Here is a 25,110-nt window from a genome sequence, read left to right as displayed (position 1 = left end):
GGCTTCAAACACCCAAGTGTGAGACTCCGTCGTGAGCGCGGCGTTTCCGATGGCTTTGTGCATCTTCTAGCTGAGCAACCGCGGTGCCCAAGATGACACAGCCTTCGATTGACTCTTTCCCCCCTACTGAGGTTTTGTAGGGGTCTCTCCCTCTCGGGGGGGCCTTGCAGGGATCACCACAGGTGTCTCCTCGCTTCTTCCTTGCCATCGGCTTTGCCTCACCTGAGCCAAGCGCTTCAAAAGCTGCTACAGAAGGGACAAGGTAAAGCTGCGCATGCAGTTGCCCAAATCACTTTATTTCTATGGGGAAAGGCAGTGGGGAGACAGGGGCTGAAGCAAAGCGGAGGTTTCAGTCAGCTGTCATGCCAGGGTGGAGATGTGCAGAGTTTCTCCTCTCTGGCTCGTATCGCCCGTGCCCCTTTCCCATGGGCTGCGGCTGTTGCTGCCGGCCCCGCTGTGGTTTTGCCATTCAGTTGCGTTTCCCCGGTTCCTTCAAGCAGCGTGTGGCTCCCAGCACAGCGGCCGTCTCGGGGACCGTGGTCTTGCTGCCGGAAGTCATCCGTCCCACTCTGTGTGTGTGCGGGCATGTGCGATGTGCCCAGCCTCCCGGAGGTTCTCCTCTCGCCATAACCTGCTCAGGGGATGACTCAAACCCTGGGGAGAGTCACACAGAATCACAGAATGGTTCGGGTTGGAAGGGATCTTAAAGATCACCCAGTTCCATCCCCCTGCCCTGGGCAGGGACACCTCCCACCAGACCAGGCTGCTCAAAGCCCCATCCAGCCTGGCCTTGAACACCTCCAGGGATGGGGCAGCCACAACTATGACTGCACACCTGGAGGTGGGAAAAGGGGCTGCAGCCTGTAAGCACGGTTTTAAAGGGGAAAAGGACACAGAAGAAATCCTGCTTAACACCGGGCACGACCCTCTCCTGTGGGCGCCAGCAGCCCGTACCCAACATCAGCATGGCACCGCCGCTGCGACACCAGTGCACCCAGCACGGCAGTGAGCTGGGGTGGAGAACCAGGCTGACGTGGTCAAGTACTTCCCTTCCCCTTCTTTCCCTAAATCCACAGCTATAATCACGGTTTTAAGGCCCAAGGAAGACAGGGACAAGGGATTTCTGTAGGTCCAAACAGTTATAATTTATTTATCATTTATTAGCTGAATATCTGCTAACCAAGAAGCCTTGAACTTGTTTATTCAAGTGAAAGAAAACAGAGCTGTTGGGAAAGTGACTGCTCTTGCCATTAAAGCTGAGACAGGAGCTAAAAACACGTGGTTGGTCTTTATCCCTGATGCGTCTTTTCTGGCCAGCTGTGGGCAAAACACTTTTATGGCTTTTACGAAGAGATGGGAGAGACAGGAGTCCCTGTTACAGTTCAAGGGAGCTGAGGTGCGTCTCCCGTCCCCATCTCCTCGTGTTTCTGCTCCCTGAAGGCAGCTCAAGAGGGGCTTTTCTCCCCAGCCCGGGGCCAAGGTGGCTGTGTGCTTCCACCTCCCTGGCACGGCTCATCTCCCACTGGCAAGATGCTCCGGCGGTGTCCCATGCGTGATTGCTGCAGGCAGCAAGGGTGGGAGACCACCTGAGCACTGGAAAAATGTCCGTGCTGGCTGCGGAGCTGGCAATGGCAGGTACTCAGTGGGGAGGGAGGAAGGGGATGAGGAGTGGAGAAGGCGGCTCTCGCCTTTGCCCTGGGACGGCCGTGGGCAGGGGGTTTTGGGTCGCTCCCCGCCCCCACAGTGGTGAGCTCCTTCCCAGAGCCACGAGCGGGGAATTGCAGGGAGGGCAGCCCTCCGGGAGCCTGCGTGAGCCCGACCTCGGCACGGGGACGCGTTGGCTGTCATGGACCCTCTGCTTGCTGCACCAGACCTTGGGGTTTGCTGGTGCGCAGCGTCTGATGCTGGTTTAGCTCTTTCTCTTCATCCTTCTGTTTTGCTGGTTCAGTCCTTCCCCTCCAGTTCCCAGCCTCTCCCCTGCTTTTAATCTCTTCTTTCCATCTTCGGTTCTCGTTAGGATCCACCTTTATTAGGTGTTCTCCCATGCTTTGCTCAGACTTTCTTTGATGTGCACCCCCCTCTCTTTCTCCTCTCCCACCATAGACCCAGCAGGGAATTTCTGATGAAGAAGTGCGACTTTTGCCAGCACGTGGGGTCAGACATCGGTACTTATTTATTCTGGCTGGGGGCTGGCAGTGTAATTTGTTGGCGGGATGTGAAAGCATCGCACCCTTCTGCTCTACATGCAGTGCAAAAGGTGGGGGGGTATTGCGTTGCCCTGGGGAGCACAAACCCTTCCCCCAGGCTTTGCATCTGCCCCTGGGATTCTGCAAAGCAGCCTGGTGCTGCCGGGCACTGGCATCCCCTGCTGAAACCAGCTGGGGAAAAGATGCTGGTGAGGACTGGAAGCCCTGGGGCAGCAGGACGGAGCTGCCGAATTGCTGTGCGTTGTGGCCTCTGTGCTGTCCCTCTCGCTGTCCCCATCTGCGCACCCACCCGCCGGCCGTTACTCAGCAGGCTCCGCGCGTCGGTGGAAATGAGCCTGTTTTTTCCTGTTATCGAGGAAGCAGTTATGACTGTGATGCTCAAGGACAAGCCTGGGCCTCCCACACTCCCCCCCCCCCCCTTAACGGCACAAAAGAAACCTACCTAAGCCGTTATCTTCGCTCGGGCGCTGCCAGAGCAGCTTTTGGTTGGCTGGAGGCTGGAGCGATGCCGGGTCCCCCTCCCAGCTCTCCCGCCTCCCACCCGATATAAAGCGCGGCTCCTTGCCTCTTTTCCAGCCGGCAGCACACGGTCCTGGGCGCAGGTGGTGCCGCAGCTGCCTGTTGTGCGTCCCCATCCCTGCCGCCACCACCGCTGGGACCCCATGAGTTGCTGGGCGCCCGGGTGCCCGGTTCTCAGCATGTGCCGGGGCTTGGCCGCGCTCCCCGTCACTTGCCTGGAAAGGTAAGGGGGCTTCGCCACGCCGCACTTCTGGGATGCAGAGGGTTAGCTGGAAAAGACGCGCCTAACTTCCCGAGCGGCCACTGCTGGGATGTTTCTCTAGAAATTGGGGTGCAGACTCGCGTGGAAACGCGCAGCCCGAGCCATTTGTTTTGGGCTGCACCCCTTCTGCTCCCCCGGGAGGGGAGCACAGAGGTAAAACACGCAGAGGGAGAGGAGCTGGATAGGGCTGCAAACACACCGGGATTGTTTCTCTGGCTCCGTCTCTGCAGAACTTGCTTCAGGTTGGCAGCAGCAGGGCTGTTTTTGTTAACACGATTGAAACGTTAAGTGACACGTTGCTCCTCCTGCTGAACGTGGCTACGAAGCCCCACGCTGCCGGCTTGACATTTAAACACTCATTTTTGTATGAGCGCCTTGGGATGCCCGAATGAGCGGCTGCACACAAATAGCAGCGGGGCCACCGGCTTCCTGGGGGGGACCCCGGGGAGAGGAGCCGATTTAGCAGCGGCTCCTGCCGTATCGCCGCAGAGACCTCCCGGCAGGGAGGTGCCTCCGTGCCACCGCCGCAGAGCCGCGGTGACGGGCAGCCACCTCCCAGCCTCTCGGAGACGGGGCTGTGGCACAGGAGCATCGTACTGCCTCCGGGCTCACTGGCTCTCGAGGGCATGGGGTAGGTGGATGGTGCCGCCGGGGAGCGCAGCCGTCTCCATGGCATGGTGGCCCCCCCCCAAAAAAAAGCAGGGGAGCACCAGCCAAGCTGAGGGAGATGCTCCCGCTCTGCCGAGCAGAAAGAAATTGCTGTGTTTTTCCAGCGCTTTGAGAGCAGCGTAGCACTGCTGGGAGAGGGGGACGGGAAAAGGAGCCAGGGTAGCTCCAGGGAGCTGGGGGTGGGGGCTGTGGGGGCTCCAGCTGGGCACTCAGCAGCTGCTCTGCTACCTGCCCCAGAGGAAGAAATCTCGCCATGCTTTATAAATGCACGCGGCGCTACCTGGGAAGCGAGCGGGAGGAAATGGTCCCCTGGGCTTAATGCGCTGCTGAGAATGGTTGCCAGGGAGCGGAAAAGGCAACCGGGGGAGCATTTGTTTTGTACATTGGAAGGTAAAGAAGCAGCTAAAACTGAGGAGCGAGGGCTGCCCCTCCGAGCTATGCCGGGTCCATGGGGTGCAGCCCCTGCCAGGCTGGGGGGGTGGCAGCAGCAATCCGGTGGCCCAGCAGTCCCACCTCTCCCCTTCCTTCCTTCCAGAGCCAAGGAGCTGAAGACCCGCCTAGGGATCCTGCTTCATAAACCAGAGCTGGGACACAGGATCGGGACCTCCGGCAAGCTGCAGCTGGGCTCCAGGCGGAGGTAAGCTGAGCAGCGCCGTGTCCCAGGTTCACCCCGGGATGGGTCCCTGTGGACCAGGCTGTCCTGGGGGATGCTCCTGCCCATCTGCGCAGCAGAGAGGACGGAATGCAGCTCGCCCTCCCCACAGTCCCACCCCGGCAGGCAGGGAAGGCGGATCGCTTCCCAGCTCCGCCAGTTATAAAATCGGACTGGGGAACTTGATGCTCTGGCATTAGGCACGAGAAAGCAGGTCCTTAGCAACAGGCCAGAAACTCAGAGGGCTCTCGCAATTCCTGGTATCTCTGACCAGTGCCTGGAACCCCCAGGGAATGCAGGCAGTGTTAAAAACAAAATACTAAATATTGCTGCCGAAGGCAAGGCATCTTCTCGCAGAAGAGGCTCTGCTGGGCTTGTACCAGCAGAAAAGGGCTCCTCCGAGTATCCTCTAGAGAAGGTACCTGGCCAAACCTGCGCTATGGAGCTGAGGTCTGGCGAGCCGTCGGGGAAGGTAAAAGAAAGGGAGAAAGGAAAGAGAGCCCACAGGTAATGGATACCGGGGTCTCGCTTTGGTTTCCTTCCGAATGCCGCTGCCTCCCTTCTTGTGCTCTCTCCCGTTAACGGCGCCGCTTGACTGAAGTGGTCCCATCCTTCGCCAAGTGGCAGGAGAAGCGTTCTCGGCGGGACAGCGAGCCTTACGTCCTTTTGTCTTTTCCAGAGACTCCTCACAAGAGGTACTGGAATGGAGGGAGTCCTTCGACCAGCTCCTGAAGAGTAAAAGTGAGTAGGATCTCGTTTTCTTCTCTTCGTGAGATTGCATAGGACAAACCCGCTCCCAGGGAGCGTGGGGGTGACTGTACGCCTGCAGCCAGCGTGCGAGGACATCTTGTCTCCTCCTCAAATTAGGTGGTTTAGGAATTAGAAAGAAGCCCTTTTCTTGCCCTGACAGAGCCGATGCCCCGGGCTCATAGCTTGGCTTGTGAAGCTGTACCCCTTTCTTCCGGCTGGGTGCTTTTCGGGGGGCACAAGCACTGTCTCACAGTGCCTCGCCGCTGCCTTGGGACAGGAGCGTCGTCGCGGGCATCCCGTGCGCGGCGGTCCCTCAGGGAGGATGTCACGCCATGCCCCGATGGTCCCTTTCTCTGCAGGCAGGAGGAGGCAGCGTGTCTGCTCTCTGTCCTCCTTTGCACAGCAGCGCAGCCGTCTCCCCGCGGGCTTTTGCTGCTCACAAAACCTGTGCTGCTGCCTTCTGTCTGTCTGTCCTGTGCCCCCAGGGATGGCTCTTCCATGGGGAGAAGGAATTCAGCTGCTTTGCTGAGTTACACGTAGCCATTTTCCCCTCCAGTATTTGCTATCCGTATGGCGATGCACAGTGTTCCCCTGAGGTGCTGTCTCCCACTCCCCCGCGCAGGCAGTACCTCCGGACCCACAAAGGGGACATTTTTTTGAGTCCCACATGTAATCGCTTCCTTGGGCTGGGCTTTACAGCAGGTACACGACGGTAGAAGCGCCAAAGTTGGATGCATAAGTAGTAGTCTACCTTAAAAGCTATTCCACGGTGAGAGAAAGTCCTTCCATAGTGCTAGTTTGGGGCTAGGCGTATTTTTGTTTTCCAGCATATATTTTTTTTGTTTTGTTTCCAGCCTTCCTCACGTGCTGTGATGGCTAATGAGCATCTCCGGCTTTGTAACTTAATACATCCCCCTCAGCACAGCTCTGCAATCCTTGCCGCAATCGCTCTCCCATACTCCTCAGCATCTCGTTCCCCCTAAATCTCAGCTGAGGCATAAAACCAAAGATGTCCCTGCTCGGTTCCTGCGGGCGCGCTGATACCTCAGTGGATTTCTTCTTAGGTGGAATTAGCTCTTTTCCAAAGCTGTAAAGAAAATACTCTGAAGCCTCATTACAGAAAGGTCAGATAAATAAAACCAGAGGATTACTTGTCTGTGGGAAAGGATTTTATTGGAGTCTAGAGGCCAATTAGCAGTGTCTCAGAGGGTGGAATTTGCCCGGAGGGAAAGGAAATCTGCCGATGTCATGGTCTGAGCTCCCAGGGCGATGCTTGCAGGCAGCGCCGTGCCTGGCAGCCATCCTCCTCTTCCTCCCCCCTCTTCTGCCCTGTTAACTGCTTTTCTCTCCCCTCCCCAGGTGGGGTGACGGCCTTCCACACCTTCCTGAAGACGGAGTTCAGCGAGGAGAACCTTGACTTCTGGCTGGCGTGCGAGGACTTCAAAAAGACCCGCTCGAAAACCAAGCTGGCCTCCAAGGCCAACAGGATCTTCGAGGAGTTTGTCCAAAGTGAGGCGCCCAGGGAGGTGAGAGCATTTTCTGCCTCTGTCCTGTGGCATCGAAATAGGGCAGGAAAGGAATAAAATATCCTGCTGGGTTTTATTAAAGTGGGAAAATGTGGGAAACCGGGAGCTTTCGTTTCTAACCTTGCATGGTCTACCAACATGAAGACACATTAAAGGCTTGTGAGCATCTTCACCCTGATCTGAAGATGAAGAAAACAGTTTTTCTCCCTCCACGGGAGGGGATTTAATGCTGAGTTAATGTTTGTGGATGCTGCTTCCTTGCAGGTGAATATCGACCACGAAACCAGGGAGATCACCCGGAAGAACCTCTCGGGTGCCACCTCTGCTTGCTTCAATGAAGCCCAGGCCAAGACCCGCACCCTGATGGAGAAGGACTCCTACCCCCGGTTCCTGAAGTCCGCCTCCTACCAGGACATGACCAGGCAGGCCACCAGCTGCGGCATCAGCAAGCGGTCGCATACCTGACCCGAGCCCGAATCTGCCGTGGGGGGACGAGCCGGGGGACCAGGCAGAGGCTGAGAGACGGTTTGTGAGGGCCGAGGTCTGCACGGCAGGGTTTCAGCTGAAGTCCTGGCATTTTACGAGGATCTTCAGGACCTCAAGCGCTTCTGCTCCTCACCAAGCTGCCGGGAAGAGAGGTCCTCCCTCCCCGGAGGAGCGGAGGGGTGGGAATGGCTCGAGTTGTGTGCCCGATGCCTCCCCTTGCAGCACGGCCAGAGACCTGCACCACCACAGGGACAGAAAGAGATTGGATTTGCAAGCCCAGGAAAAAGAGACTGGATTCCCCTGAGCATCCACAACCAGAGAGCTCTCGCCTGCTCTCGGGACCCTGCCTCTGACCCGCAGAGCCGGCACAGGAGCCTGCAATTCCCGCAGTGCCTGGGGGCAACCGCCCCAGACCTGCCTGCAGGGCTTTTCCTATGAGGGATCGTCCAGAAGAAAAGTCCAAAGGCTACGTGGCGTTGTCAGCCACGGACGAACCCTGTGCCTGCCTTCTCCTCATCCTGAGATCCTTATTCTGCAGTTTCCTATGCATGCTCTGCATCAAAGCTTTACACCTTCCTCCCGTACAGCGTACCCCGAGGAGTGACATTTTTATCGCTCGCTTAAGCTACATGACCTTTAGATTGCATAACTTTTTATTACTATTATTGTTATTTATTTCATCATTATTATTATTTTTATATATATATATATATATTTATTGGAAGAGCACTGCTCAAAGCATCCATGCGTCCCTTGCTCCAAGGAGCTTGTAAATTAAATTATTTTAGGTATCGTAGCACTTAGCATGCCTCCCACCTTTTTCTGTGTAGTAACTGAAGAGAGATGAGCAGATGAGAGACGTAACGTGACCATGGAGCAAGGTACGGGAATAGCAGCAGCCGGAGCCGCGGTCCAGCAGGGCAGCCGGTTTCCCGTGAGCTCGGAGGACCGTTGATGACAGTAAGAGGACGCTTTGCAGCCCGTGCCGTTTCCTTCCTCCCCTTAAACAGAGCTCCGCGGACAGCATCCCGGCACGTAGGCTTGCACGTTGTCCTAGACAGAGAATAGCGACATAAAATGGGCGCTTTGGTGAGCAATCCTGTTGAAAGCTGGTTTTGTAAACATGCGGGAGAGGGAACCTGAGGCTTTGCCCCGGTTGAAAATTGGGTTTGGTGTTCCCTCGGCCGGTGAAACCAGTCTGCAGCCATGGCACCTCAGCAGAAACCTGGGGAGCCAGGAGAAACAGCCGTGTGCCCCGTGGATTCAGCGTCTCGGGGTCGGGGGTGGGGGGCGGCAGGACATTTCACCAGCTCAGACCCGTGGGGTGAGCTCTTCAGAAAGCCCCCCTGAGCAGAGATTCCTGGATCCCGCAGCCACCCCGGAAAAAGCGTGGGTCCCTTTTGGCAGCACGGGTGCCAGCAGCCGCCTGGGTGGGTGATGGGGAGCCCACCAGTGCCAGGCCACCAGGAGCGTGCCACCAGCGTCATTTCCTACTGGTACATCCTGGGGCTGCCACACATACCTCCATTTATCCCTAAAGGCCAAACCTGGAGGTCTTTATCCTCTTGGTACTCGCTCCTTGCCGAGGGAACCATCTTTCCCCCCACCCCAGCACTGGCCGGAGCACAGGTTCACTCGGGCTTTTCGTGGCTGTTTGAGCAGAGCAAGGGACCGAGAACCAGTTTGGGGATGTTACTCTGAGTCTTCTTCCACTTTGCCCGTCTCGGTTCTACCTCCGAGCCTCAGTGGGTCCCGGCTGCGTTTACAGGGAGATTTTAGCTGTTTTCTTATTTATTATTTATTTTTACAACTGGAACCACCTTCGTTGTGTTACTGAAGTCAATGACGCGCAATGGTCCGTTTTCGTTACTAACACAATATTGTCATTATAAAATAAAATATAAAGAGGAAAATACTATGAAAACGTGGTGGGGTTTTTTTTGACTGTGGGCTTTTAATTGATTTTTACATTGTAATTTTGGATGACTCGCAAAGCGTACCAAACAAAGCTGCCTGTGTTGGATGGCTCAAGGGGCATTTACAGTCGCTTTAAAAGTTGCAACATCAGGAACAGAAAATGAAGGGGAAGAGTAAAGCTTCACAGTATTATTTGGCTTACCAAAGAAAACTGTTCACGGCAAGAAATATTTTATATATTAATTGCCAGGGCGTTCAGTACTGTTTGTATTGCTTGCCGTTTTCTGAGCAATTTACGGGACTGCAGTTCCCCATGCCTGTTTAATATCAGTAAGACGCTGTTCTCTTACAAGCACAGGAGGATTCAAGTCAGGGCTGCTGTCTGCAAAAACTGCTTTTTGAGTTGCTGTTGTAAATAATATTTGACTTTTTCGCGCTAACTCAGCTGATGATTGAATTAATTTACAAGGGGAGAAGTGTTTGGCTCTAGAAGGGATATTAAAAAACATCCTACCTCTGTTGCACCACGTGCTGTCTCCGAGGTCTGAGCAGTCCCCTGTGTCCCTCGAGATGTTTTGGGAGGTCAGAGGGGGTGTGTGTGCACCTCCAGGGACCGTGGGAGCACTGGAGGGGCTGCCTGTGGCCTGAACGATGCAGGGAGGGGAGCATCCAAGTGTGGCACAGAGATGCCAATGCTCCAAATAAAACCCAAACAAAACAGAATCATAGACTGGCCGGGGTTGGAAGGGACCTCTGGAGATCATCCAGTCCAAGCCCCTGCCAGAGCAGGGTCACCCAGAGCAGGTGGCACAGGAACGCATCCAGGCGGGTTTGGAATGTCTCCAGAGATGGAGACTCCACCACCTCTCTGGGCAGCCTGTGCCAGGGCTCTGCCACCCTCAAAGGAAAGAAGTTCCTCCTCACATTGAGATGGAACTTCCTATGTTCAAGTTTGTGCCCGTTACCCCTTGTCCTGTCCCCGGGCACCACTGAGAAGAGCCTGGCCCCATCCTCCTGACACCCACCCTTTTGGTATTTATAAGCATGGATAAGATCCCCCCTCAGCTGTCTTTTTTCCAGACTGAAGAGACCCAAATCCCTCAGCCTTTCTTCATAGGAGAGGTGTTCCAGTCCCCTCAGCATCTTGGTAGCCCTTGTTTTTATGTGTTTTTTACGTTGTCTTCTTTCTATTTATTGTATATTTTGGAAGCCAAAATTAGCTGTCCTGCGTCAGTGGAGGAGAGAGTGAGTGGACTGCCACGGAGGAGCTGGCATCACAGGTGACTGTAACTCAAGTCCCGAGGCGTTACTATTAGCATGAGCCAGCTTTTGCCATTAAAAAAGCCTTTTAGAAGCAACTGTGTCTATAACACCACCTTATGTCTCTTCTAACACAGCCAGGCAGAGTCCAAGCACCATCATTCATCGTAAAATACATCCTCTCTTCTCCATCCCTGTTCCCCACGGCCCTCATCCACCTAACCAAAGGAAGGTAGTTTGAACTTCCCTCTATCTGTTATTCACTCTTTCGTTGAGTGTGGCCTTGTCTTACAGGACAGAAGGTTCGGAGTGGTGGTAGTTGCCATGTAGACCTGTTCTTAGCGCATGTCAGAGGGAAGAAACAAGGCGAAGGCTGTCCACGAAGTATTTAATTTACCTGGCATGAAAAGAGCAGCAAAACAGCCTAGATGCAGATAGAAACAAAATCATTATTTCTCTCTCTTTTTTTTTTTTTTAACTGCAGTTCCCAACTGGGAAAAAAAAAAAAGATTTTTTTCTTGCACGCCTTGAAGTTAATTTAAAACTGATTATCCATTAAAAAAATATTTAAATTGGCCAATTAAAAAAAATTAAAAAAAAACACCTTAAAATTAAAATCTTTCTGCGCTAAGGAAGAAGGAAACGGGGGGCTGTGTCCATTCTTGATGCCCCATGCATGGGAAGGGGTGGCCCAGGCCGAGTCTCGGCCCCGGCGATAGCGCTCAGACTTCCCAGCTGATACCGGAGTATCCCATTTGCGGTGTAGTTTCACCTCTACAAGTCCGAGACACTTCCCAAAGAGAAAAACTCAGTCAATAAAACCGTGCTTGTGTCCAGCGCGTCCTCTGCGACTGCTGGCAAAACCCAGTGGTGATATAACAAAAACCTTTAAAGCCTTGGGACGATTGAAAAAAAAAAAACCCAACAAAACAAAAACCCCAACCCAAAAAATAACATTGAGAAAGAGGAGCCAAAGCTTCCTGCGGCTGCCTTTGGGCACGGCCGGCTGCGGTTGCTTCCAATAAACCACCAAAGTTTCCCAGGGTGGAGGCTGCGAATTTGGACGCAGGGGAGGTTTGAGCTCGGGGGAGCAAACGTGGGGGCTGGCGCTGGTCACCCCCCCCCGCCCCCCGGGGTGTGACACATACTTGCTCCAGGGCCAGGTTTCCATGAGCCGGGTTGGGGGGGGTGGGGTAGTGGTGGATGTATTTGGTGGAAAAAAAACCACCCGTTTCCCTCCGCCCTGGGACCCGGCGTGTTCCCAGCAGTGGCTCGGTGGGGTGGCATCGTCACTCAGCCCTCCCCTCCCCTCCTGCGGCCGGGGGTCCCAGCTCCAGAAGGACCAAGCAGCCTTTGGAGCAGCCTTAGAGCACAGATGTACGTGCGTGAGGGGCCCCACGAAGACACGTATTTGGGCAGGTGGATGTGCATACATAGGTGTGTGGTTTATCAGGAAGTGTAAATACAGGACGAGGGGTAACGGTTTCAAACTGAAGGAGAGGAGATTTAGATTAGATATTAGGAAGAAATTCTTTGCTGTGAGGGTGGTGAGGCACTGGAACAGGTTGCCCAGAGAAGCTGTGGCTGCCCCATCCCTGGAGGTGTTCAAGGCCAGGCTGGATGGGGCTTGGAGCAGCCTGGTCTGGTGGGAGGTGTCCCTGCCCAGGGCAGGGGGGTGGAACTGGGTGATCTTTAAGGTCCCTTCCAACCCAAAACATTCCGTGATTCTATGACTCTGTTGTGTGCTCTGCAATGAATACACGTGCAGAACACCACACAAATGCAGGCAAACCCATAGGTGCATGTATGTACAGCCAGGACTTTTTTTTTAAAAAGGCAGTCTGCAAAGAAATGCCATAAAGTGTTGTTTAAACAGGTTTTTCGAAGGAAGCTCACCGGCAAAGGGGGTGCACTGAGCCGTTTCAAATATTGCAAATGCCTTACGCAGCGTTTCGCAGCGCTCTGCCAGCCCCTGTGCCAGGCGGCGGGGCAGGGAGCAGCTGTATCCCGCTGCTTCCCGCTCTGCGGCTTTCTCTTCGAGGCCTTGGCCCAAAAAAAGCACCAGAAATCGTGTATGATGTGTTTCCATACCTCTCACGTCCCTCTCCCTACGTATGCAGTTAAATGCCAAGGTTGCCCGTCCAGTCCAGCTGCACGCGGGGATTCTTACCCTCAGGGCGCCTTGGGATGTGATAACGAATTAATGATAATATTCATGCTTTCTGACACGGCCGGGGCGCCGAGGGCAGCTCTGCGGGGTTGGGCAGCGGGTGCCGGAGGGCAGCTCTGACATGGTGCAGCTGCAACCTGGGCTCATCTTGCAGGGAAGAGCAGGGGATGAGAAACAGCTGGGACTGAGGAACCGCCTCCACCCCCTCGGGAAAGGCATTTAAGCTCAGCTTCCCAGCCTGGCTCCTCGCTTGACCAGTTTTGACTGATTTGGGATGCCTTCAGTGGATGTGCTCCGCTCTCCATGCCCAGGGGCTGGGACACAGTGCCCTGCTCGGTGAGGTGCCTCCCTGCCCTCACCTCTTCTTCCCAGCCCGCTCCTGCTGGCAGATGTTCTGGTTTGGGTTGGTTTTTCTTTTTGTGATGCTGAGGATTGAGCAGCGGCCTTAAAGGCTAGCAAGTCCATATTAAAAATACTCTCCACCGCAAAGCGAAACGTGGTGGATGCTCGCTCCTGCACGGATAGCATCACCTGTCGCTCTTTAAATCGCGTCTTTCTGCAGGCTATTTTCCAGGGCTGTGTTCCAAGCCTGCAAGTCACATCGGCGTGGCCAAGCATATAAACCCTGGGACATTCCCATTTGGAAATATAATAAGGAGGGAACATGAAGAAAAAAAGCCATCTTACTATTCATAGCTACTTTAAAAATTATTTTGACTTTGGCAGGCAATTTTGCTGCTGCATTTTAGCTCATGTTTATTTGTGACTGGTAGCCAGGGTGCGGATGCTCGGAGATGTTATTTCAGGGGGTGGGCTGCAAAATGGGTGTAGGTCCGTCAGGATGGAGGAAAAGGAAGGATTTCCTTAATTGTGCCCTTGATTTTCCTGCTGGCTGTGTCTCTGCAGCTCATCTCCTGAGTCACTGTGTGCCGTAGGGGCAAATAAGGACTCTGTAGAAGTGCAAAGCCAGCAGGAACTACATAGCACTGACGTTACAGGAATGGTTATGGAGAGGAGCTCTGTGACTCCCATGCTTTGGAAAACCTTTGAGGCCCTTCTATTCCCCATAAACGGCCTGTCGCAGAGGCCAAGAGGTTGCACTGTTGTACCGTGACTGTACGGAGAGCAATTGGAATCAGGGATGAGAGATGGGGAAAGCATTACCAGCAAATCCTTCTTTGCTGAGGTACGGGCACAGGGCTCTTCTGCCACAGCCTTGCACCTCGTTCCTAGCATCCTAGGGTTTGGCTTCCTACCGTCCTAGGGTTTTCCATCTTCCTGCCAGAAAATAATGAACCTCTTTAATGAAATCAGCAAGCTGAACAGGGCTTTTGTACTTGAGTAGTGCGATATTGTTATGCATTGTAGCATTTACTTTTTTTTCTTTGTGACGTCTTTCTTGTTGGCTCTGAGCCTGTGCTGTGCCCCTGCTCTGCTTGTTTGTCTCCTCTTTTCCAGCCTGCAAATGGAAAATTAAACAGTGACAGTTACAGCCCCAGCTTTGGTCAAACTGGGAGAGATGCTGTCGAGTTCAGCAGATTTCTGTGAATTAAAATGGGTTCTTGAACAGTGATTTGAGATTGTTCCCTGAGTTTTCACGGTCTTTGTCCCTGTGGGGCTGTGTCAAGGTCTCCGGTGGCAACACCAACTCTGTGAAACTCCATCCAGGGACTGTGGGATGTTCCCAGACCTTGCGGATGCGCTGCGTGCTGCGGGAAGCTTAATACGACGGTTAGGTACAAAGGTGCGACTCCTGCACAGGCAGGAGCTTTTCAGAGCATGGGTGAATGTTGTGGATGCATTTGTGAACGTCGGCATGCCGATGTAAACAAGCAATGCAGAGTACATATGGATTTGGACATGCATGTAAAACACTCGCAGGGCTGCATCCACGCACCCTGTAGGGTGTGCTTTTCTGCGTCCATGCCCTCGTGTTTCACAGACTCACAGAATGGTCGGGGTTGGAAGGGACCTCTGGAGATCATTCAGTCCAAGCCACTGCCAGAGCAGGGTCACCCAGAGCAGGTGGCACAGGAACGCGTCCACACGGGTTTGGAATGTCTCCAGAGACGGAGACTCCACCACCTCTCTGGGCAGCCTGTGCCAGGGCTCTGCCACCCTCAAAGGAAAGAAGTTCCTTCTCGTGTTCAGGTGAAACTTCCTATGGTCAAGTTTGTGCCTGTTACCCCTTGTCCTGTCACTGGGCACCACTGAAAAGAGCCTGGCCCCATCCTCCTGACACCCACCCTTTCAGTATTTATAAGCGTTGATAAGATCCCCCCCTCAGCCGTCTTTTTTCCAGACTGGAGAGACCCAAATCCCTCAGCCTTTCTTCATAGGAGAGGTGTTCCAGTCCCCTCAGCATCTTGGTAGCCCTTTGCTGTCCCCTCTCCAGCAGTTCCCTTTCCTTCTCGAACCGGGGAGCCCAGAACTGGACACAGCACTCCAGGTGCGGCCTCCCCAGGGCAGAGCAGAGGGGGAGGATGACCTCCCTCCACCTGCTGGCCACACTCTTCTTGATGCAGCCCAGGATGCCCTTGGTCTTCTTGGCCACAAGGGCACATTGCTGGCTCATGGTCATCCTGTTGTCCCCCAGGACTCCCAGGTCTCTTTCCACTGAGCTGCTCTCCAGCAGGTCACCCCCAACCTGTCCTGGTGCAGGCGGTTATTCCTCCCCAGGTGCAGCACCCTACCCTTGCCCTTGTTGAATTTCATAAGGTTCCTCTCCGCCCAGCTCTCCAGCCTGTCCAGGTCTCTCTGTATGGCGGCACAGCCTTCCAGTGTGTCAGCTACCTCTCCCAATTTTGGATCACCAGCAAACTTGCTGAGGGTGCACTGTATCCCTTCATTCAGCTCATTGATGAATAGATTGACCAGGACTGGGCCCAGTACTGATCCCTGGGGAACACCACGTGTCACTGTGTTTGCATCCAGCCATGTCTCCGTGCACAAATGCAGGCCACCATTTTGTGCACGTACCGATATGCTGTGGAAAGCCTGGTGTGAACTACCTGATGTGGCTACAGCCCCGTTTCAAGTGTGGTCCGAGCCTTGCAGTAGGTTTGGTGGAGGTGGCTGGGGAGGCTGCATGGGCTCCACACACCGCTGAGCTTATCTCACTTTACAGGGCAGCGGGTGGCACGTCACAGCCTGGGTTCCTTCACGTATTTCCTGCACGGGTTTTCCAGGTGGAGGGGAAGGGCTGGAGGACCGGACTCCCCTCTGTGTTTACACGGTGGCCGGTGCCTGGGTAGCTCTGCTTGCCAGCCCGGCTGCAGGCTGGAACACGCCGACTGCGGCGTCAACGGACCTGGAGCTCAGCGGTTCCCCGGGTGAAATTTAGCCCAGCGGTTAGTTTCCTCCTGTGGACGGATATACCAAAAGGTGAGGAAAAGCTTAAAATAAAACACAACACAATCCACCTCCCCTCCCTCCAAAAAAAAACCAAACCCACCCCACTCCCCAAATTGGTGCATTTAATGTCCCTACGCCTTCAGCTGCGGCTGAGCACGGGTTTATAAACAGGGTCTGCATGGGGGGGCTGCACGGGGAGAGCACTTTGCCCCCGACCTCTCTGCGATGTGCTGGAAAAACAGTCACCAAACACCCCCCCTACCCCACCCAAAAAAAAAAAAACAAACCCAGCATCCCTCCGCCAGTGGATAAAATGCTCCCAGGGCTGCTGCTTCCGGGGAGGGGAGAACACCGACTACGCTGGGAAGCAAATACTACGCTCCCAGCAAATACGTGCTGGGAAGTGGGAGTGAAGCGCAGCTGCTGAGAAAAGCCGCTGCCTGGTTTCGAAGGCGTTTTGAGCAGCGGGTGGGTTTCTGGCTGGGCAGAGGGACCCCCTTCCTTGCCTTTCCTGTGGCGGGTGGCGGGTGACGTCGGGCAGGGTAGCGTGACTTTGCACCCTGGGGCCCGCGATGCGCAGACGCGAAGCGGCTTCTGGCCAAAAGCCAGTGGGACGGGACAGAAACGTTTAAACATTTCCTAGCAGCAGGGCGCTTGCGGCTGCGCTGCTCGGCGGCGGAAGAAGAGGAGGAGGAGGAAGGTGTGCAGCCCCTGCCTTCCCCCTCCCTGGGGGCAAGGGATTTGAGCCCCACCGTGCCCAGGGGATCCTGTGTTGCTTTTCCAGCCAGGAAAGTAACCTTTTTTTTTTAAAAAAAAAAAAAAAAAAATGTGGCAAAAGGCATAGAAGTTTCTGCAAGGAAATTAAATAATATCGGGCATTCATTTCCTGCTGGGCGGCGGGGAGAAACGAACCATCAAATGATCCTTGGCTTTCCTGGGGGTAAATTCCTGTGGATTTATACTTCGGCTTTATACCGTAAGACTTCTCTGTCCCTTTTCTGATTTGCTTAGGTAATTTATTTCCAGTTCAGCTTTTCAGATGGTGAGTCCTGAAAGCGCTGGTCACTCGAACCAGCCTTTGCAGCCAGGAAAATGGGTGTTGGAGTTCTAGCTTTTCTAGGTACTAGATAGAGACAGATAGGTCAGGTCCTACCTGATTGACCTCTTAACGGCGCGAAAAGCTTAGGAAAGGCTTCTGGTCAGGTAGGGTCTCCTAATTGCCTATGGAGGGAGGAGGGATTAAGGTTGGCTTTTTGTCTCATTCCATGTATCGGATCGGGGACTTTCCAGGACCATGTGTGCGGCTGCCATCAAAAACTGGAGGGGAATGCCTGTCTCTGTCTGCCTGCTGTGTTCTCCACCTGAAAACATCGCTGCAGGCCGGCTTATTAGGTAACCTGTGATAAATCTGAGATAATGTTTATAACAAGAACATGCTGGGTTCTCCCCCACCCCTGTCCCCTCACCCCAGGGGACACCTGCCTGGGCTGTAATTAGCGCTGAGGCCACCAACAAGCAAGCGAGCACGATGGGGGCAAATTGTGGTCCTCAAAGTAAAGAGTCACAACAAGGTAACACAAGGTGACCCAGGAATGAACTAATGCCAACAAGGACCTCTTGACTAGGGGGATGGGAGAGGGGAAAGAGGGGTTGCCCAAAGGTAACCCAAGGTAATCTAAGACTAATTAGTGTGGTAAAAATCACACCTTGCGTGCTGATGTCAGATCATTTCTAGATAATGAACTAGCCACTAATCTTGATGGTGCACAGAAGGGCATTAGTTATCTGTATATCTATATATCTATGTATCTATATCTATCTATCTTGACCCTGTGTGCTCATTAGCTCCTGCACATGGGGCAAGAACCCAGACCCCTACTGAGGGACAAGAGCATGTCTGTGTAGGCTGAAGGCTGTGCTGCCATACAGAGAGACCTGGACAGGCTGGAGAGTTGGGCGGAGAGGAACCTTATGAAATTCAACAAGGGCAAGGGTAGGGTGCTGCACCTGGGGAGGAATAACCCCCTGCACCAGGACAGGTTGGGGGTGACCTGCTGGAGGGCAGCTCAGTGGAAAGAGACCTGGGAGTCCTGGGGGACAACAGGATGACCATGAGCCAGCAATGTGCCCTTGTAGCCAAGAAGGCCAAGGGCATCCTGGGGTGCGTCAAGAGGAGTGTGGCCAGCAGGTGGAGGGAGGTCATCCTCCCCCTCTGCTCTGCCCTGGTGAGGCTGCACCTGGAGTGCTGTGTCCAGTTCTGGGCTCCCCGGTTCAAGAAGGACAGGGAACTGCTGGAGAGGGGACAGCAAAGGGCTACCAAGATGATGAGGGGACTGGAACACCTCTCTCATGAAGAAAGGCTGAGGGATTTGGGTCTCTCCAGTCTGGAAAAAAGACGGCTGAGGGGGGGATCTTATCAACGCTTATAAATCCTGAAAGGGTGGGTGTCAGGAGGATGGGGCCAGGCTCTTTTCAGTGGTGCCCAGTGACAGGACAAGGGGTAACAGGCACAAACTTGAACATAGGAAGTTGCACCTGAACACGAGGAGGAACTTCTTTCATTTGAGGGTGGCAGAGCCCTGGCACAGGCTGCCCAGAGAGGTGGTGGAGTCTCCATCTCTGGAGACATTCCAAACCCGTCTGGACGCGTTCCTGTGCCACCTGCTCTGGGTGACCCTGCTCTGGCAGGGCTTGGACTAGATGATCTCCAGAGGCGCCTTTCAACCCCCACCATCCTGTGATTCTGTGTAAGTGCTAAAGCTGTGCTTCTCACCAGCCTTAGCTCTCAGCTGACACTGGCATTGCCGTCCATAATTGCCCCTCGCACAGATCTGCAGGACATCAAATGTAAATGGTGAGGTTTCACAGGCTAATAAAACAAGATTTTCTGTCTATTAATTAGGTGAAGACCATGATGCCCTTGAAGTAGCAGCCTATCCTACCTAGCGTGTTTCGTCAACCAAACCCAGAGCATCCCCGCAAAGAAGGCACTGAGCATTGCACCTCTCCCATCCCTTGGTGGGATCCCTGGGCTCAGGTGAGGAGCATCTGAGGTACATAGCCCTCCCTCTGACCATCATGGAGCCCACAGCTCACAGCCAGCAGGAGGCATCTACGGCTTCTAGCACGGAGACAGCAGAAGACCTTGCTTTCAAGTTAAATGCTGCTTTGAGGAACAAAGATGAAAAAACTGTGCAGGAGCTGCTGGAAAAAGGGGCAGATGTGAACTCCAAAGCAGGAAGTGGCTGGACACCACTGCAAAGCGCTGTGCAAGCTGACCTTGAGTGCCTGGTCAAGGTTCTGCTGGACAAGGGTGCTTGTCCACATGCCAGGAAGGACAATGGTGGCACTGCATTTATTGAGGCAGCGGTAGTGGGAAATGTGAATATACTGAAGCTCCTCCTTGATTATGGGATAGACATTAACGACCATGATGACAACGGCTTCACAGCTTTCATGGAGGCTGCGTGGTATGGGAATGAGGAAGCCTTGAGATTCCTGTATAGCAAAGGAGCAAATGTGAATTTGAGGAGGGTGGTTAGTGAGGAGAATGCAAAACTGCATAAAGGAGGTGCGACAGCACTGATGGATGCTTGTGAGAAGCGCCGCTTCCCGGCTGTAAAAATTCTTGTCCAAGAGCTGGGGGCTGATGTGAACATTCGTGACAACAAAGATAGGAATGCCTTGATCCACACCCTCAAGAAATCTGATTCCAAGCAAAGATACGAGTCAGCAGTCTCCATAGGCCATTTCCTGCTGGACTGCGGTATTGATGTGACCAGCAAAGATGAATGTGGGAAAACTGCCCTCATCCTAGCTGTTGAAATGGAGAGCACAGACTTGGTGAAAGCTTTATTGGAGAAGGGTGAAATAGATATTGATGACGCAGATGAGGAGGGCAACACGGCTCTGATGGTGGCTGTTGAGAAAGATGATTACGATATAGCAAAGTTGTTGTGTGAAAAAGGAGCAAGGACTGATGTGGGGAACCTTATCGCCGTCGCAAATAGGAACCGTAATCGTGACATGGCACATCTTCTTCTCCAATATAATGCCAAGTATGTTCCAGAAACCTTCGAAGACTGGGAGCCAAACAGCAAACGCTGGAGGGACCAGCTGAAAAAACTTCATCAAATGTATCGCCCTATGATTGGCAAACTGAAGACATTTCAATACATCCAGCAGAGAATTCAGAACACTTCTCAGGGTGGCATCTACCTGGGGCTCCACGGTGAGACGGAGGTAGCAGTAAGAACAAGACGCAGTACAGAGGGTGACAAAGAGAAAAAGTTCTTTGAACGATGTGGTAACTCTAAACATCTACTGAAGCTCTTCCAGTTTGAGAAGGCGAGAGGCTACATGTACTTGTGCTTCCCTCTCTGGGAGAAAAACCTTGAGGAACATCTGCAGGAACCAAAAGACCACAAGGATTACAAAGATGCTCTGAGGATGATCTTCCAGGCAGTGAGAGAGCTGCACTCCCTTGGATTTGCTCACCAGGATCTGCAGCCCAGCAACTTTTTAATAGGTTAACTTTTGCTTTCGCAGCGGATTCATTTTGCTTTCCTGTTGCCTGTAGTTTAGGGAAGAAGGTGCTTCTTATCTGTCTGTAAAAAAACAGATACGAAACACCGGTGCAGGTGTCTTTATGCAGAATGAGGTGTCCGTGGCACTAGCTCTCCTCTTTAAATAAGCATAGATATGTTCGCAGACAGCCACGGAGGAGCAAACGGAACAACTGTACTTGTCTCATTAGACCTACCCTCCTTTCCAGGGCTTTGCAGACAGATCAACCCACAGCAGATCTCTTTGGAGATTTGTTTTCTAAAGAATGGGCCATCCAGAAGTCAGTGACAGGCTGTATTAAGGTTTTCCACTATTATTTGTTAACAAATTCTCTTATTTCCTCAGATTTAGGTGGCAAAATTTACTTGGCGGACTTTGATAATAAAAGAAAGTTGATTGAAGATAAAAAAGAACTTAGAAACTCAGATTTAGAGGTAACTTCCCCACGAATCGACACACGGTTTAAAATTTCGGGCGCTGTAGTATTTGCTGTTGCTGCGAGACCTGGGGGAAGCCTTTCCTGCATCCTCAACTAGAAATAACCTTGATTTTTGGGAAAGGCCCATATAGCGATAAGAATTACGCTGACTAGGATGCAAGGCTGTGGCTGGTGCCGGGACACCCACAGCTACCCTGCGCGTGTGATTATGGCGCCTCTGTCCTCCGTCTTTGTGCACACAGTTTCAAAGTTTGTGTGTATTTGTGTTCTCCTGCCCACCTATAGGCGCACGTGTGCGTGTCCACACCTATAGTCTGCTCGTTTAGGAATACTGGTCCTCTTCACGCATCTGGCACGTGAGCAGTGACGTGTTTCTTTGCAGGCCCTCAGCAGGCTCGTGCTGTATGTTCTAGCAGGGGGTAGGAAACCCCTTCAGCAAGTCAGTACCCAGGATTTAGCTGCCGATTCCCCGGATTACAAGGAGGCTCTAGACCTTGTACATTGCCTGGTCTCTCATGATGAGCGAGGCTTGGAAGGTTTGAGCAACCACCCCTATTTCTCCAGCAAACAGGTGTAAGTGCTGGGAGTGCAAAGGCGACGCTTTTGGTACGGGATTTGCCTCTTGTCCTGTTTGTCCTGTCGCAGCTAATGAAGCTCCTCGTTCCACAGCAGGTTCCAGTTCCTGAAAGGTATATGGAATAAAATCAAAGATCTCGACGAGCGATACACTGTCTTTCAAGCTTCTAATACTACTGAAGGATTTCCTTATCCAAGGTGGACTGAGGAGGTAATCCTCTTCTCTTTGGATTGATCTGAGGTTGGAGCTAGACATTGAGGCAGAAGGTTTTCCTGAGTGTTTCGCAGGCCTTGTTTAAAACCGTAACTGGAAAAAGTAGCCCCACACCTATACGGATAACTGAGGGAAACAATAAAATCTAAGCCACGTAGCGGAAATACACCAAACTAAAGACATTGATGCTAAAGGGGGCATTGATGCTGTTGACCGGGGTGGTAGTAGGGAATGGTCATTATAGAATTAGCTGTCAAACCTTCCCAGGTGTTTGTTGGCGACCCCTTAAGACAAGGACCTCTGGCCCTTGTTGCAAGCAAATTTCTGGCAAAAGTGTTTTGTTAGATTGGCTCAAAAAGCAGTGAGACCGGGCCTGCTTTTGCAGGTAGCATCCTGGAAGGACATGCCGCATCATTTGAGATCCAACAGTCCTGGTTCAGTACGGCAGCCTGTGTGGCCCTCTCAAGGGCACAGCTGGATCGAGACTCCCTCCTGCCCTCCAGGCAAGCGTGAAAATCTGTGCCGTGTTGACAGTCTGAATACGAATGTCGCACCTTGGCACGGCAGGAGAGGAAACGCTCAGCAGAATCAGGGGGTCTATATGGCGCATGTCCTGCAGAGCGAGCTCTTCTGCTCATGTTGGGAAATACGCTTTTGAGGGTGACAAGATTTACCTATGCAAGATGATGTCCCTGCAGAAAGCCAGGGAGAAAGGTGGTGAGCGGAGGTGGATGTGCTGCTTTCGTGGTGTATGAAAGGCAGACAATAATCTACGTGCTTTTTTTTTCAGATTGACAGATATGTTCTGCATATCATGAAAAATCCCAGGAGAGGAAGATCATATGAATACAGAAACAACGTCACCGACCTCCTGAGGCTCATCAGGAACCTGGATGAACACCCAGACCGCAGGTACGTGTTCACATCCTTGCCCCTGCCACCGTTTCATTGCAGGGAGCATCTGGGTGTCTGCAAGTGCCAGTGAGTTCGAGAGCAAAATCTTCTTCAGATGGTTTTCCAGAAGGGCAAACACGACTGGGATGTGGGAGAAAGTCCGTCAAAGCTCATCTCGTTGGAGGGGCTGTCTCCTCTGGCAGCGCAATAGAGTGTGAAAGATTGCGCGGCACAGGAGTCAGCCCTCAAAATCACCTCCCTGAGGGTAAGGAAAGGAAGTTAGCTCATGGGATTAGACCTCAGATTTTGAATCAAAATCGGACTTCCAGATCGTCTCCCACAGATGAACATCCTCAACCAGAGCCTTCTGCCCCAGAGGGACGGCAGAAGCTTCAGAAAACTGGTGGCAGCTCCCTCTCCACCGTTGCCTTTGCAGAGCAGCCAGTGGGGTGGAGAGGTGTCTGTGACAGCTAAGGCAGGTCATGGCTCTACAGCACAGGAGAGCATCCCGTTAAGATGTCTTGACTACTAAAGAGATGCCAGAGTCTCCGATCCTCTACAGTCATGGGAGCTTACATGTGAGGTTAGAGGTGGTGTTAGCTCCTAGTGATGGTTTCACTGGTGCTGGTGGCCAGCACTGCTCTTCAGTGAAAATACAGGTGGGATTAGGCAGATGGAGGTGCTGGAGGAATAGCGGGGGGAAAAAATGGATTGAGGAGCTTAGGGAAGGTCTAGAAAAGTTGCAGCTCAAGGATTTCTAGGAAAGCTTCCTGTGTTATCAGAAAGCCTCTGGAATGGCTTTTTCTCTGCAAGGGGGGAATCAGGGCATCCTGGACTCTTGACTCGTTAGGCAAGCTTTAAAAATCCATTTTGGTTTTGTTCTCTTTCAGGGTCAGCGACAGAATAGGAGACTATGCTGACTATTTCTTGAGGCTTTTTCCAGCACTTACCATTTATGTCTACAACAGTTTACGCCAGAATCCCAAATATAGCCACTTGGCAGACATTCAGGACCCTTCTCTGTAGGATGTTATTGCCTCATATCCCATGTCTGATCCCACCATCACTGCCTCTTTTTATTCCATGTTTCTCCACCTGCAAAAGAGTTGATGAAAGTGGGTAAGGAGATGGGAGAGAGCACATGCAGGGACAGGGCATGGAGGACTTAGACTGGGAAATGAAAGATGCTTCAGAAGCATTTAGTGTGACAACCACGGACCTTGAGGAGGAATGAAGCTGAGTGCCAGCCCAGGTCCTCCCTGACTACCTCTGTCCCTCTGGGCTTATCTGTCTGTGACGTTGAGATCAAGGAGGTCCTTTATGGAGAGCAGGGAGATGTGGGACAGCCCTGGTACACCCAATGTATCTGGGAGACAGAAGAGCGCAGGCATTTCCAGACAACATGGGACTCTCTGATAAAGGAAAAGGAGTTCGAGCTCCTTGCTAGGGCCAATATTCCCTACAGCTTGCACTGACGAGCCACTAATCTACCCCTAGGACACCAGGGATTCTCTCTTTTCAGTCTTTTTGAAACACTGCAGCAGGAAAATGAGATGCCTAGGCAATGGTCTGGCTGCAGAGTTGCCCTTGGCCCATCACCGCTCTGATCTGGTAGAGGCACACTCAGCCCAGCCTGCTGGCACCTGCAGGACTTCTGTTGGAGGATGCAGGAGATGTTTCCACGAGCAACAGACGTAAAGAGCACAATCCCACAAAACTCTGCTGCTGCGAGTAGTCCTGGCTCACCTGAAAAAGGCCGCTAATGCCAAAGGGACCGGTTCCTGCTGGAATGGACAATCTCTGCGGTGGCAGGCTGGGTCTGCAAGGCAGGGCTACGTACAAGCACCCCCTGTCTCCAAAACGGTGCTGCTGGTGGTATGTCACTGTCCCCCTGCCAGACCCGGCTCCCGTGCGCAGAGCTGGTGCCCACCCAGCCGTAGCATGCTCAGAGCTTTGGGTTTGGAGGCCGGGTGGCACAAACCCATTTCTGAAATCCAACGGCGTGCAACGCGTGTCTGATTGTCCGAGGGCTTGCTTGTTTCTCAGCCGACGCTCTGATTTGCACAATGATTATATGTTGCTTAGGGAAATATTTTTCAGCCGTTGAAAAGACTTCTATTTTTGTTCAAACTGAGATTGGTATTCTTTCAATTAGCCTACAGAGAACCACGCTTGGAATAAACTTGCCAGGAAAACTGACTCTTACTACACCTGTTTATGAATGGCGTTCCCCCATCCCCTCTGCCCAGAAAGAGACAGTCTACAGCACTATAAAATGCCCCAAAGGTTGGGATTTTTGCCCCCCCCGCCCCCCCTGAAGGTGCCTCTTGCTTGTTTAGGTGGGATGGTTTTGTCACTGCTCAGATGAATTGCTCCTGGCCCATAGGGTTATCTGATGGGAAAAGATGCTGGGAAATACTGAAGGCTTCCTATCCTTGGAAGCAAGCTCTGTCTCGCGAAATAATGGGCTGGATGGTGGGGTTTTTAAAATACATAAATGTAACAACAAGAAAGCGTGACTGTGCAACTGCTGGTGAGGTGCCATTAGAGAAAATGCCCCAGGGAGAATGTCGACTCTTCTTGTGTCGATACTTTTATTTTTTTTCTGTTCCTCCCTGCTTGTTTTTTCTCGCTCCCTGTGTCTTTCTC

General features: G+C 52.8%; 2 protein-coding genes across 9 annotated transcripts; both read left to right on the top strand.

Annotated features, from left to right (window-relative positions):
* The first annotated feature begins 2,737 nt into the window (after nucleotides 1-2,737).
* RGS16 (regulator of G protein signaling 16) lies at nucleotides 2,738-9,030 on the top strand. Of its 2 annotated transcripts, none has more exons than XM_074597367.1 (5): nucleotides 2,738-2,949; nucleotides 4,193-4,294; nucleotides 4,989-5,050; nucleotides 6,419-6,585; nucleotides 6,850-9,029. In XM_074597367.1, exons 1-5 carry the CDS (start codon nucleotides 2,870-2,872, stop codon nucleotides 7,048-7,050), a joined length of 612 nt encoding a protein of 203 aa, XP_074453468.1. In that variant the 5' UTR covers nucleotides 2,738-2,869; the 3' UTR covers nucleotides 7,051-9,029. The 2 variants fall into 2 exon arrangements, with proteins under 2 accessions (XP_074453468.1, XP_074453470.1); XM_074597369.1 differs by lacking the exon at nucleotides 2,738-2,949 and adding an exon at nucleotides 3,497-3,619 and having other exon boundaries at nucleotides 6,850-9,030.
* Nucleotides 9,031-15,657: 6,627 nt separating this feature from the next.
* On the top strand, nucleotides 15,658-24,660 carry RNASEL (ribonuclease L). 7 transcript variants are annotated; one of them, XM_074598689.1, is made up of 8 exons: nucleotides 15,658-16,240; nucleotides 17,063-17,164; nucleotides 18,675-20,300; nucleotides 20,684-20,772; nucleotides 21,160-21,350; nucleotides 21,447-21,564; nucleotides 22,358-22,479; nucleotides 23,352-24,660. In XM_074598689.1, the coding sequence occupies exons 3-8, from the start codon at nucleotides 18,851-18,853 to the stop codon at nucleotides 23,485-23,487; spliced, it is 2,106 nt and encodes a 701-aa protein (XP_074454790.1). In that variant the 5' UTR covers nucleotides 15,658-16,240; nucleotides 17,063-17,164; nucleotides 18,675-18,850; the 3' UTR covers nucleotides 23,488-24,660. The 7 variants fall into 7 exon arrangements, with proteins under 7 accessions (XP_074454790.1, XP_074454792.1, XP_074454791.1 ...); XM_074598690.1 differs by lacking the exon at nucleotides 15,658-16,240 and adding an exon at nucleotides 16,414-16,564; XM_074598687.1 differs by lacking the exon at nucleotides 15,658-16,240 and adding an exon at nucleotides 16,414-16,712.
* The last annotated feature ends 450 nt before the right edge of the window (nucleotides 24,661-25,110 follow it).

Source organism: Larus michahellis, chromosome 8, assembly GCF_964199755.1.
Source record: "Larus michahellis chromosome 8, bLarMic1.1, whole genome shotgun sequence".
NCBI lineage: Eukaryota > Metazoa > Chordata > Aves > Charadriiformes > Laridae > Larus > Larus michahellis.
Note: the sequence above shows the minus strand (reverse complement) of the source record. Positions and strands in the feature narration are given on the sequence as shown.